Source organism: Heloderma suspectum, chromosome 2 (genome assembly GCF_057233095.1).
Source record: "Heloderma suspectum isolate Gila_16-S chromosome 2, 16-S_ref, whole genome shotgun sequence".
Taxonomy (NCBI): Eukaryota; Metazoa; Chordata; class Lepidosauria; order Squamata; family Helodermatidae; genus Heloderma; species Heloderma suspectum.
The window spans coordinates 174,780,531-174,792,569 of NC_139459.1; the positions used below are offsets into that span (position 1 = coordinate 174,780,531).

Genomic DNA, 12,039 nt, shown 5'->3' on the forward strand with positions numbered 1-12,039 from the left:
ACAGGTGGGTATACCTATAAAGCAATCTGTCCCTTCTTCCCTGCTTGTCTCATATTAGCCCAGTTCTTATGTTTCTTTTTGCTGTGTTGCAGCCTAATCCCCTGCATGTTTTTTTTTATTTCTTTATTATTAACATTTATATACTGCCTTATTTGCTACAAAGCCATCTAGGCAGTGTACAAAAATTTTAAACAATGAAACCTTAACATGATTTTTAAAACCCCAAGAACATTAAAAACATTAAAAGAGCAACCCAATTTACTCACAGGAGAATAAGGCCCAGTGAGCTGAGTAGGGCTTTCTCATAAGTAAGTGTCCTTTAGTCTTAGATTTCACCACTTAGTTCTGGGATATGTAGGGGAATGTTTAGTTTGAGTGCTCCCTCATGTGGTGAGAGTAAGAATTTACTACATGAAAGGAACCCACTGAGAAAACTGGGCTGACTCTTGACCCTGGTGGAGCCATGGCTGGCTGAATCCGTTTCTTATGGAGAAACACACAACATGCGAGGAAGAAATTCCCAGATGCTGATGTAAGAACCGAGTCAGGGCCAAAGCCAAGGTTTTAGCCATAGTGCGGGGGTGAGCAACTTGAAGGCCCTCCAAATGTTGTTGGACTGCAACTCCCATCAGCCCTAGCCAGCATAGCTAATGGTGAGGGATGATGGGAGTTGTAGGCCAACAACATTTGGAGGGCCACAAGTTGTCCACGCCTGCCATATTGGATAGGCTCGGGGAACAGGAATGGAGTCTTAGAAGGCAGGAATGGTGGTGTGTGTGTTCTGGAAGGCCAGGCCCTGATAGGGTGGTCATGTGCCCTACTTTACAGAGGACAGCCCTCTGTTTGAAGGCATCCTCTGTTTGGAGGCCTCTCTAGTAGAGCAAGTCTGGTTTAAAGATAAAGAACTGTAAGAAGGGAGACCAGGGAGGGGCCTTGAAATTACCCACCAACGCTTAGCACCTAGGCAGCAGACTGAATAGAGGCACTAGTCATAATCTTCCCCAGTCCCTACTATGGGAAAATGTATTGTATTAATGCAATTCTTACTAATTTTGCATTATACATTAGCATATGCACATTTCATGCAAATCCCTATCCCCGTTTGCCCTCTTTTTTGGCGATGCACAAGCCGCCACCAAGGGCCCAGCATCAGCCCCTGGCCCCGCAGTCTGACACGGTAGACCAGCATGAATCTGGGTGGCTGGGTCTACAACCCTTGTGGGAAATTGCATGGGGGCACTGTGGGGAATTTAAAATGCTGGTTTGTAGCCATCTGACACTGCTGCCACTTTGACAAGGGCCTGGAGACACCCCTGTAGAAGGAAGCAGGGGCTGGGCAGGCCAGGGCAGCCAAGAGCACATAGGCTTATGCTCATGTAGAGAACTGCTACTAATGCTGTCAGGCTTGCGCCAGAGGGATATAGTATGGAGAACCAACCAGTCTATAAGTGAAGCTCCCGGGGAATAAGGTTCCCCCCTGCTGAGGTAACAAGCAGGCAAAACTGGACCTACCCATTCCTTTTTTATAGCCTCCCGCAAGCTGGCACCGTCCAGGTTTGTTGGACTACATCTCCCATCATCTCTGGCTGGGGATAATGGGCACCATAGTCCAACACACCTGGACGGCGTGAGCTTGAGGAGGAGACTTTATTATTAAATTTTTATTGTGATGGGAGGGTGCCGTTCCCTTTGAATTTTCTCCCAACAAGCTAACTCCTGGAATTAATGTATTCAGCAGCCTGGCTCACCCCACTGCAAGCTGGTTTTTGAGCAGCCAGACATAGCGCACAAATCCAATAACAATTCTCGCCACCTGGGGGCAACATTAGAAATGCAACATTCATGGCACGAAATTGACATGTTAACATCCCCAGGATACGTGCATGGTAGACTGTTTTAATAAAGGTATCTGACTGCTTTAATTCTCTGTACCGTGGATGTTTGTATACAGGTTCGTCATTACCTTATACTCTGTATATTTGTTTTGTTTATCGGTATATTTTATATATATACAGTTAAGAGACTAAATGGAAATCGTAACATCATTACATCAAAAAGCCAGGCAGCGACAGTCTGACTAACAAGCTGCGGGGAAGGGGTAATTTTTGGCCTCCGTTCAGCAGTGGGATTTCAAAAGGTTTCTATTTCTATGATAGAAATCCAACTTTGAGGTACCCCAGATGGGTACCCCCAAATGTCCTCTCATCTTACATCAGTGTGGCAGATTTCAAGTCCTTTTTACACATCGTTTTTCTCTAACAACCACAGAATCAAAGCAACACCCATAAATGAGAATGTTTATGAAAACAATTCAGGTACAAATGTAAATAGTCGTTTTGCTGGCTAATACAAGTCAGGAATTGGAAAGCTGTGAAATGTGCATCATATCAAAGGTTTCCAAAACAATTTGGCTGGGATGGATTATCAGATTGCGTTTATCTTTCTCCTCACTGTGGCTGATGGCCCTGAATGAAGTTGGTCAGCTGTATCCAACTCTGGACTCCAGATGGGGCCGCTCCCCCAGTCCGGGGTCCCTGCTGTCTGTTGCTGGAATAACAAACAGCAGGAGACATCTATTGCTCCCGCGTTCTGCTTGTGAGTTTCCCAGGGCCATCTGGCTCAGTGCTGGCTCCAGGACTTTGGGGATCTTTGAACACAGCACCCTCAGTGAGGGGCTCTAACCTGGAAGAACCGAGCTATGCAAACTCAGTTCTCTTAGGCTGCTTCTAATATTCTTGGATACTCTGCAAGGTGGAAATGGTAACACAGGACAATGGGCCCTTTGGTGGCCTTGTGGCAAATGCCCAACGCTGCCACCCCCTGGAGCTGGCCCTGATCTGGTTGCCCGCTGTGGGAAACAGACTGATGGATAGGCCTTTGGTCTGATCCAGCAGGGCTCTTGCAGTGTTGTTAAGCGGAGCAGGGACCTGGGCCCAGATTTGTAATACAGCAGGCAGAAGGGGTACTTCTGTCAATTGGGCAAGGCCAGGAGGCCTTGGTCCTAATATTCATGTACCAGGCTTGGCCAGTCCAGTGGCTTCTTATTGCCTGCCATTCAGGGGCTCTGATGTTGCACAACTCTGTTCCCTTCTGTGCCTGAAGAGGGCTCTGAGGCCTGTGTGGATACACAGTCCCAAGTACCTAAATCGGCTAAGTTGCACCTGCAGCTTAATGTGGTTCTTAGCTGAAACGCACAGAATCCCACACACACCCTTGTTTCAAATTCATGCTGACTGGGGATGATGGAGACTGTCGTCCCCACATATCTGGACGGCACCGGGTTGGGGAAGGCTGCTTTGCTCCATTAGAGAGAAGCAAAAGATCCACCAAAGAAGAATTAAGGATGGATACTTTTTGGAAGAAGGATCTATTCTTTGTCATTCATTCACACAATATCCAAACCAAGAGTGGAGGCCTGTCGAAATTAATATACGGAATGGAATCGCTTATTAGACATCGCTTATTTTTTCCTCCTGACTCAGCTTTGGAGCCCGCTGGACTATGTGCCCAGTAGATCACATGACCAGTCCTTCCCCCCTGCTCAGTGGAGGCACCATACTGGAGAGGGCAGAGCTGTGTGCGCACAGCACTCAGCAGCACAGTTCTGCTCTTCGAGGACCTGCAGCGGCACTGCTTGGGGCAGGATGAATGAGATCGGTAGAGGGTGCTACGCTGTGCTCACCTGGAGGGCATGGGGCACAGCAAGGGGCTGGGGCGGGAACAGGGAACGTTCTAGAAGTCCAGTCGCTGTGATGTCACAGGAACCCGGCTGGATTCCAGAAGCGCCTGTGTCTCGGAGCCTCTGCCTCCAACCCCAGAGGGACCCGAGTGCACCTCTTTCAGTGCTTGTTCAGTAAGTGGATCTCCAGGAGGGTGGTAGAGGAGCCAGGCTGGGTGTGGATTCCTGAGGTGTAGGCCTCACCCGCTGCTTTGGGATGGACATGTGGTCTTCCAGGATAAACAGAGCAGAACAGGTGCATGAGGCTAGAGTCCTGAGGGAAGTGGGGCCTAGCTTTTTTACATGGATATGAGGGCTGGAATGGTGAGAAAAAGTTCTTTCCCAAACCCTACAAGTGAAGTTCAGTCTAGTACACTGTTTCCCGAACTTCTCAGGTGTCAAGGCATGCTTAATTCATATGTGAATTAAAACTGGAGGCATGCACTCTGGAGTGACAGCTATTGGGACACAGTTGGAGTGGGGAATTTTGAACTGCGGTGCCCTATATTTGCCTTTCTTGAATATAGGTGGTGGTGGGGGGGGGACACCTGCCACCTTTTCAGATTAAGTTGGCAGTATAGCTAAGACCGGGGCCGCGGTGGCTTAGTGGTTAAGACGCTGAACTGCAGACTGGAAGGTCGGCAGGTCAGCAGTTCGAGACCCGAGTGCTGCGTGACGGAGTGAGCTCCCGTCTTCAGTCCCAGCTTCTGCCAACCTAGCAGTTCGAAAGCAAGAAATTGCAAGTAGATAAATAGGTACCGCCTCAGCGGGAAAGGTAACAGCGTTCCGTGCACCTCGGTGTTCAGTTATGCCGGCCACGTGACCACGGAAGCGTCTTCGGACAGCGCTGGCTCTTCGGCTTAGAAACGGGGATGAGCACCGCACCCTAGAGTCAGACACGACTGGTTGGGGACACCTTTACCTTTACCTTATAGCTAAGACCAGGCCTACGAGATCTCTTGTAGCATGGGAGCACCTATAATCCTATATCAGAGATGAAGATATGGGGTACATGGGTTGGATCACTGGCTGGCTGGAAGACAGCTAGGAGGCCCACGTTAGATGCTCTGAGCTTTCTTTTAAAATAAAGAAAGGGAATGGGACATCAAGTCCAAAGAAAGAAAATCATCAACAGTGTCCAAAGTTCACTACTACGTAAATCTACTTGGCAGCCCCTGGAAGGGTGTCTCTTGCTGCTCACCAGAGATGAAGAAGGAGGGGCTGATATACCTGACCAGTGGCCTTCAGTGACCAGCTTGGCTTGGTGATGTCATCATTCATGGCCACTGCACAAACTGGCATTGCTTGAACCTTCTCCTTGGTTGCCAGTAAGGACTGAGAACCCTCCCTTAGCTTTTTGCTGCTGTGTTAGCCAAGGCAGGTGGGGCAGTTCCTCTTACCAGCAGGCAAGGACCCAGAAGAAGGCACTGTGTTCCACTGCCAGGCCTGTGCAGTGGCTTCTGTTGACCAGCATGGGTGCAAACCAATGACATCGTCGTCTATGGTGATCCCTGGAGGCCACTGCACAGGTGCAGCTGAATGACCTGGTCCTTCTCCAAGGGTTTCAGTCATCAGTAAAAGTCTTTGCCACCTCTGATATCTGCCCTTCACATTCTGTATTTGGGCAAGTATAGGAAGAACGATAGCCTGAGTCTTTGAATTCAGGCTAAGACTGGGGACTGCATGATCTCTGACTAACTTATAGCACAGGGATGGGGAACATGTGGCCCTCCAGATGTTGTTGGACTGCCAACAACGCAATTCGTCACCACTGGCTGTTGGGAGTTGCAGTTGGTTTGGGACTTTTTAATCCTGTAGCGATGGTGAAGCTAATGAGCTCTGGACATGAACGGTGGTGACTTGAGAGGCGATGGCTCAGAGCCCCATATAAACCTCTAGACTGTCTGAAAAAATAAAATGCAATAAACAAGAGGGAAGAGTAGGATATAAGCATAATGTTGTTCTTTGTTGTTCACCGCTCCAAAACTTTTTGATGTGGAGCGGTATATGTATATATATTGTAAATTAATAAATAATAAGTTAATGTATTCCTTTGCACTCAACAAAATTTTGAATATTAATTTCCAGGGCTGATTTTCAGTTGAGGACATGTATTGAAAAGTCAGAGTGTGGTGTGGTTAAGTGGGGGGAAATGCTCACCTTGAGGAAAAAGCCACATCTGTCAGGCAAAATTAACCCCCCGCCCTGGTTCCTCAAGCAGTGGGGACAGGATGAAATGAAATGACCTGGTTGTTGGATAACACCCTGACTCTCACTATGAAAGGTCTCATGATGCTTCGCTCTTTCCCCTTAGGCCATCTTGGAACCTTCCACCTCCACCCTGCCTGCTGCCATTCCCCTGCCATTGTGTCCCTCCTGGTGCTTTTCTAGGGATGAAGTGTCTTTTGCTGCTGTCTCTCCTCATCTGCCTTCTCTCCAGAGTTGCAGGGAAGATCTTTGGACGTTGTGAGCTGGCCCAGGTGTTGAAGAGGGCTGGCTTGGATGGGTACCGGGGATACACCCTGGGTGACTGTGAGTGCCTTACTCCTATATTGGGATGATGCAGGGGTAGAGGCAGGACTGTGCTTTCCACACCCATGTGTGAGCACAGAAATATCACATGGAGTTTAGAGGTCCAAACCTATGAACTTTAACCTTGAAAAGGAAAGGGCGCATTTCTTATGACTGTGAAGATGGATCTGGAAATGTCTAGGCCAGGGACGGGGGATCCTGTGGCCTGCCAGATGTTGCTGACTCAAAACCCCATCAGCCTCAGCCAGCATGCCCAATGGTCAAGCATGATGGAAGTTGTAGTCCAATATCTGGAGGGCCACCGTTCTCCATCCTTAGTCTAGGGGTGGAGTTTTTGAAGTTTTCTACAGGAGGCATTTGTTGTGCTCTCATTACCTAAGTGCAGTTGTTTACAGGTTCTTTAGATGACGTCATGACCCTCCAGTTTTGCTTCTGTTTGTAAACAGCACTTTCAGCACATTTTTTTAGGGCAGGGAAAATGCAGCTGTGAAAGCGAAAGAAAATGCTATTTTCATTTGGGTATTTGCCCTATTCCGCTATGCCATAGTGCCACCTACAGGTTATATAGTGGAAAAGCAGGAAAGGAAACACTCCTGGGGTAGTAGCTGGTTCTCAGTTTTGTAATCAAATTGAAAGTAGATGCGTCAGATTAACAGCCTCATGTAGAAAAGCTCCTTGCCCCCCCCGCCCCATGACTAGCTGAAGTAAAACAAATTATGAAAAACAAGAACCAAATCAAATATGCTTAATTTTCTTAATTTATACAAGTGGCAAAATGCTCCAGCTTTTCCAGGAGCAGAATTTGGGTTAACCTTGGTGGAGAATTCCTGGATCCTTCTCCCTCTCCACATTACAGGGGTCTGCCTGGCCTTCTATGAGAGCCACTTTGACACGGCAGTTGTGGACCATGAAGCTGACGGCAGCACCAGCAACGGCATCTTCCAGATCAACAGCCGCCTTTGGTGTGAAGATTACAAGCACATTACACCGAACATCTGCAGAATCCATTGCAGCGGTGAGCTCTGAAGTGGGTTGGCTTCAGTTCTACGTCATGACACTGCAGCTGTATGAAAAATAGCTCTGCCCTTACTTTCAGTGTGCAACTGTAAGAATTACCCACCCTGTGGAGTCTGCCCCCCGTGCTTCTGTATGAATCACTGATCTGAGCATAGCTTCTGAATGGAAGAAGGCTAGTGACCTAAGCGGAGACACGCTGGCAGCCTGCCACGAGGGCGGATGCTGCTGTATTTGAATAATTTAAGAACGCTGAATGCAGAGACCCAGCAGAATTATCTCTCCCCCACCCCATCAGGAGATGACTGGAAGGAGGCAAGGCTAGAACAGTAAATCATGCAGAGAAGCAGTGGGCAACCTCCTATGTAAGTGGGCATTTTGGACTCAAAGAAGACTTTGATTCATTAGTTCTCATGTCATATTCTAGCATACCGTGGCACACACTTTGGGAATGCCTGTAGTTAGAAGATGTGCTGATCCACAGAGACTAGGTCAAGGGTTTCGTAAGCAAGTTCCCTTTTGGACAGGAAGGGATGAGGCAGAGGCTCAGGTTGAACTTGTGGGTCACCTTTGCAGGAACAGGAGTCTATTTATTTATTTATTTATTGTGCATTGGCACAGCCCCTCATGCCCTGTTTTTCTCTGTCCTCACAGATTTCCTGACCAGTGACATCAACGATGATATCATCTGTGCCATGAGGATTGTGCAAGGATACAGAGGCCTGGGGGCCTGGTAAAGGGATCTGTAGGGGGTATGGGACATGGGAACAGCGATGCAATTTGGTGATTATTAAGCCCCTGCACTCAAAGGACTGTGATTGCATGCTGGGCAAAGCTCAGATGCCACAGGGAAATTTTCTAGCAGAGCATGGTGGGGGTATCCAGCCTCTGTTGTTAGTAACCCCCCCCCCCCCGCCGTTTTGGACATGTGGCAGTCAGAAGTAGATAGACACAAGATGGATAGTAACTGAGAAGGTAAAAATCACCAGAGACATCAATCAATGGAAATAATTATTAAAGTAAGGTACAGAATTGGAATGAACCATTTTTATAATGCACTTAACATTAAAAAAAAAACCCAACTCACCATACAAGGAACTGATGCCACAGGATATTTCTAAAAAGAAGAAATAATGCTTTACAAAGCCACAAAATCTCCAAATGAAAATCCCTCGTTAATTTGGTACTTCCAAATAACGGATAGATCTGGAAGTCCACGCAAGTCAATGAAGACACAGAACTCAATAATGGCTGATGAGTACTGAGCCACTGGACTTTTCCCACAAAACCTTATTAAAGCTCACTTCAGCACCCTACACAAGCCATCCATATATTGATATTTGATCAAAGCAAATGCAATAACAATCCCATAGTTTCTCAGTGCTGGTAATGGTATCAAACTCTTCAGGTAGCCAATATCTAGATCTGTAATAGCAAAAATACAAATTACCTGTAGTTTAAAAATCCATATTAGTGTAATACTTTTATTAGGTCAACCAAAAGATCACAAAAAAAAAAAACATGCAAGCTTTTGAGTTCTCCAGATATCTTCATCAAGCAAGATGTTACAAAAACAGGTGTGTGTGTGTGTGTGTGTGTTGGGGGGGCAGGGGTGGTAATAGGGGAGGACAATAATCTGACTTGATGGTAAAGTCACAGTGTCTTCGTGTTTAGAGTCCCAAGATGAAGGGGTGGGGGGTGGGGGAGGAGAGCTCCCTTACTCCCACACAACCTGCTTTTTGTAACATCTTGCCCAATGAAGAGATCTGGAGATCTCAAATGCTTGCACAATTTTTGTGATTTTTTTTGGTTGACCTAATAAAGGTATTTCTTATGGTCAAAACAGCTACCGGTGTGGTATTTTGTTTTGTTTTTTGCAATCTGCAATGTAAAAACCAATCTAATTTGGCAAAATAACTTTACAACTCAATTGCAAAAATGTTACAGCAGCTGATTCAGAACCCAGACTGTGATGGGTGTGAACTTGTAATCATGCCCCATCAGGAAAGTCTCTTTCCTTGCTGTTTTTTCAATTTATTGAATTATTACTTACAATTCATGTGGTTAAATTCCAACACCAAACAGTAATTAGGAGCAATGAGGACATCTGTTCATGCACAACTGCTACCTCTCAAATGCTAGTGACTATTCTGGACAGTGACTGTACATCAGGAGTGGACGAAAGGTAGATTGAGATCTACTGGAAGATCTCTTGAATGATTTGCAATATATCACAGGCAGGGTTTTCTGACTCCCAATCGTTCAACAATAGCAACAACACAAAGGCTTTTGGTGATGGGGTTCTTAAATTACACTGCTGAAATGGGGGCACAGGAATAGATTTTTGTGCGAAAGGACTGGAAACTCAGTCCTGGTTCTAAACACCATTCCCTAAGTTGAGCATGTGCTCAAGGGAATCCTGTTCCTTAATTCTAAATGTATGTCTGCTTCCCCCCACCCCCATTTTGTATGCCAAAAGCCTAAAGTCTGCCCACCCCTGCTGTACACATCTATAGAATTAGCACAATGCAAGTGAGAGGTTGAAGTTCAGCATTTGAAACTAATGGCCAAAGCTTTTTATGACAGCATATTAACATTATCTATCGATGTATCTATCGATGTATCTATCTATGTATCTATCTATCTATCTATCTATCTATCTATCTATCTATCTATCATCTATCATTATTTAGACACTTTTCTCAGAAAAAGACTCAAGGCGTCTTACAACAGCGATTAAAAACATACCATTTTAAAAAATACAATTTCAAACACCTAAAAACAATTAGTAATAAAATACTAAGACCTGATAAAACAGCTGAATTAAGAAGTCTATCATATGCTGTCAAATGCCTGGGAATAGAGGAAATTCTTAATCTGGTGCTGGAAATATGACAATGTTGGTGCCAGGCAGGCCTCACTGGGAAGTATGTTGCAAATAGAGGGGCCACCACCGAGAAGGCCCTCTCCCTTGTTGCTGCCTTCCAAACCTCCCTTGGAGGAGGCATCAGGTATGGTATACCTGAGCCTTGTAAGACTTTATAGATTAAGTGTGCAATCCTATGCATGTTTAGACAGAGACAAGTCCTACAACTCCCAGCATGCCCCAGCAAGGGCCTAAACCTGTCTAAACATGCATAGAATTGTGCCCTAAAAGGTTAAAACCAGCACTATTGCACTTTTATCCTGCCTTCCCTCTAAAGAGCTCAAGTCAGCATGAATGGGGTTTTCCCATGTTATCCTCACAATAGCCTTGTGAGGCAGGATCGGCTGAAAGAGAACAACTGACCGAGGTTCACCCAGCAAAGCACATAGTTCTGTGGGGATTCAAAGGCAGGGCTTTGCGTAGCCTCCTCCCTATATGTGGAACCCTGCATGATCAGAGTTCCACATCATGGGGGATCCACATATGTAGAGCACGATCCTTTTACGGACGTGGCAGCTCCCCAATCTGTGGATAGTGGCGGGTGGGGCTAATGGAGATGTGATGGTGGAGTTGGAGCCAGCATGTTCTCCCACTCCCTGTGTTTGTAATCATACAGTTTGCCTGAATAGGGCTTCTCTTTAGTCCAAGTCCAACATCCCATTCTCTACTCCACATAGACCCTGACCATTCCCAAAAGCTCATATACATCTACCAAAGAAAGCATGTATACAGCATTCAAAGGATGGACTTTTGAAATTACAGTGTCGACATGTGTACATTTGGAGCACAATCCAATGAGAATTTCCTAGTGGACTGTGCCCCAAGTGAAGTCTGGATGGCTGCCATTTGGATTTCTCACCTCAGGCACCAACATTTCTTGGGCTGGTCTTGGTCATAATTCCCTTCGTGTCCTCTGCTTTCATCTATCCCAGTCTTGGGGATTTATTCCTGGCTCAGAGGATCTCTAGATTTCCCGTGAAATTCACCAGATCCCACCTTCAGTGTAGTCATCTCTGAGGCTGTGCAGCTTCTCTGGAAGCCATCTCTTCCCGCAGAAGCCAGTTGTTTAGTTGGGCTCTTGCCAGGCTCTTATCTGTTTCTATGGGGATTGCCCAGCAGAAGGTACAGGTGGGCTGGGCCCTTTAAATTTATGTCCTATATTTATTTGGGCTGAGTTTATTAATATGTTTCTCTCTCTCTCTCTCTCTCTCTCACTGTCTTCCTCCCCTCCCTCTGTCTCATTTTCCTTCCTTCCTTCCTTCCTTCCTTCCTTCCTTCCTTCCTCTCTCTTCCTTCTCAGGATGAGTTGGAAGGAAAATTGTGAAGGCCTTCAAATGTCTGTCTGGTTGAAAGGATGTGACCTGTGAGAGAAAGAGGAAAAAGTAAAATAAAATAAGGGAAAAGCAGGTTGTGGAAATGCGTGGCAGCAGTAATGCCTCTGGACCATTGCCTTCCTGGAGCTAAACAGCGCTACAAGAATACATTTGTTTGAAGATGGCCCTTCCAGGAAGAAGAGAGATTGTAACTCGGACACTGAGAACTAAATCTTGTGGTATAAAAATATTTATTCAGACTATGTGATTGAGATGCCGTGTATTACAGCTCATGTGACTGTGTGTGTGGTGGGATCTGTGAGGCCTGCAATTTTCAAACTGTGTATTCCAAGAAGCCCTTCAGAAGCTGATCAGGGCTTCCTTAGCTTGAAGGTCAGTTTGGCAGACAAGCTTCCTTGAAAGACAACTTGTTCAATGTTACCAACCTCCCCCTGCAATGTACAGCTTTGGGGGAGTGTGTTCTAGTATGTTCCCAATTTGAACAAGGGCAACAGTGAGGCCTAACAGACCTGGCC

At 46.2% G+C, this 12,039-nt stretch overlaps 1 protein-coding gene across 5 annotated transcripts; it reads left to right on the forward strand.

Annotated features, from left to right (window-relative positions):
* Positions 1-406: 406 nt before the first annotated feature.
* Positions 407-11,765, forward strand: LOC146353337 (sperm acrosome membrane-associated protein 3-like). Of its 5 annotated transcripts, none has more exons than XM_084832218.1 (5): positions 407-532; positions 6,033-6,250; positions 7,107-7,265; positions 7,919-7,997; positions 11,491-11,760. In XM_084832218.1, the coding sequence occupies exons 1-5, from the start codon at positions 504-506 to the stop codon at positions 11,555-11,557; spliced, it is 552 nt and encodes a 183-aa protein (XP_084688344.1). In that variant the 5' UTR covers positions 407-503; the 3' UTR covers positions 11,558-11,760. The 5 variants fall into 5 exon arrangements, with proteins under 5 accessions (XP_084688344.1, XP_084688341.1, XP_084688342.1 ...); XM_084832215.1 differs by lacking the exon at positions 407-532 and adding an exon at positions 3,093-3,853 and having other exon boundaries at positions 11,491-11,765; XM_084832216.1 differs by lacking the exon at positions 407-532 and adding an exon at positions 3,111-3,853 and having other exon boundaries at positions 7,919-8,047; positions 11,491-11,764.
* Positions 11,766-12,039: the final 274 nt, after the last annotated feature.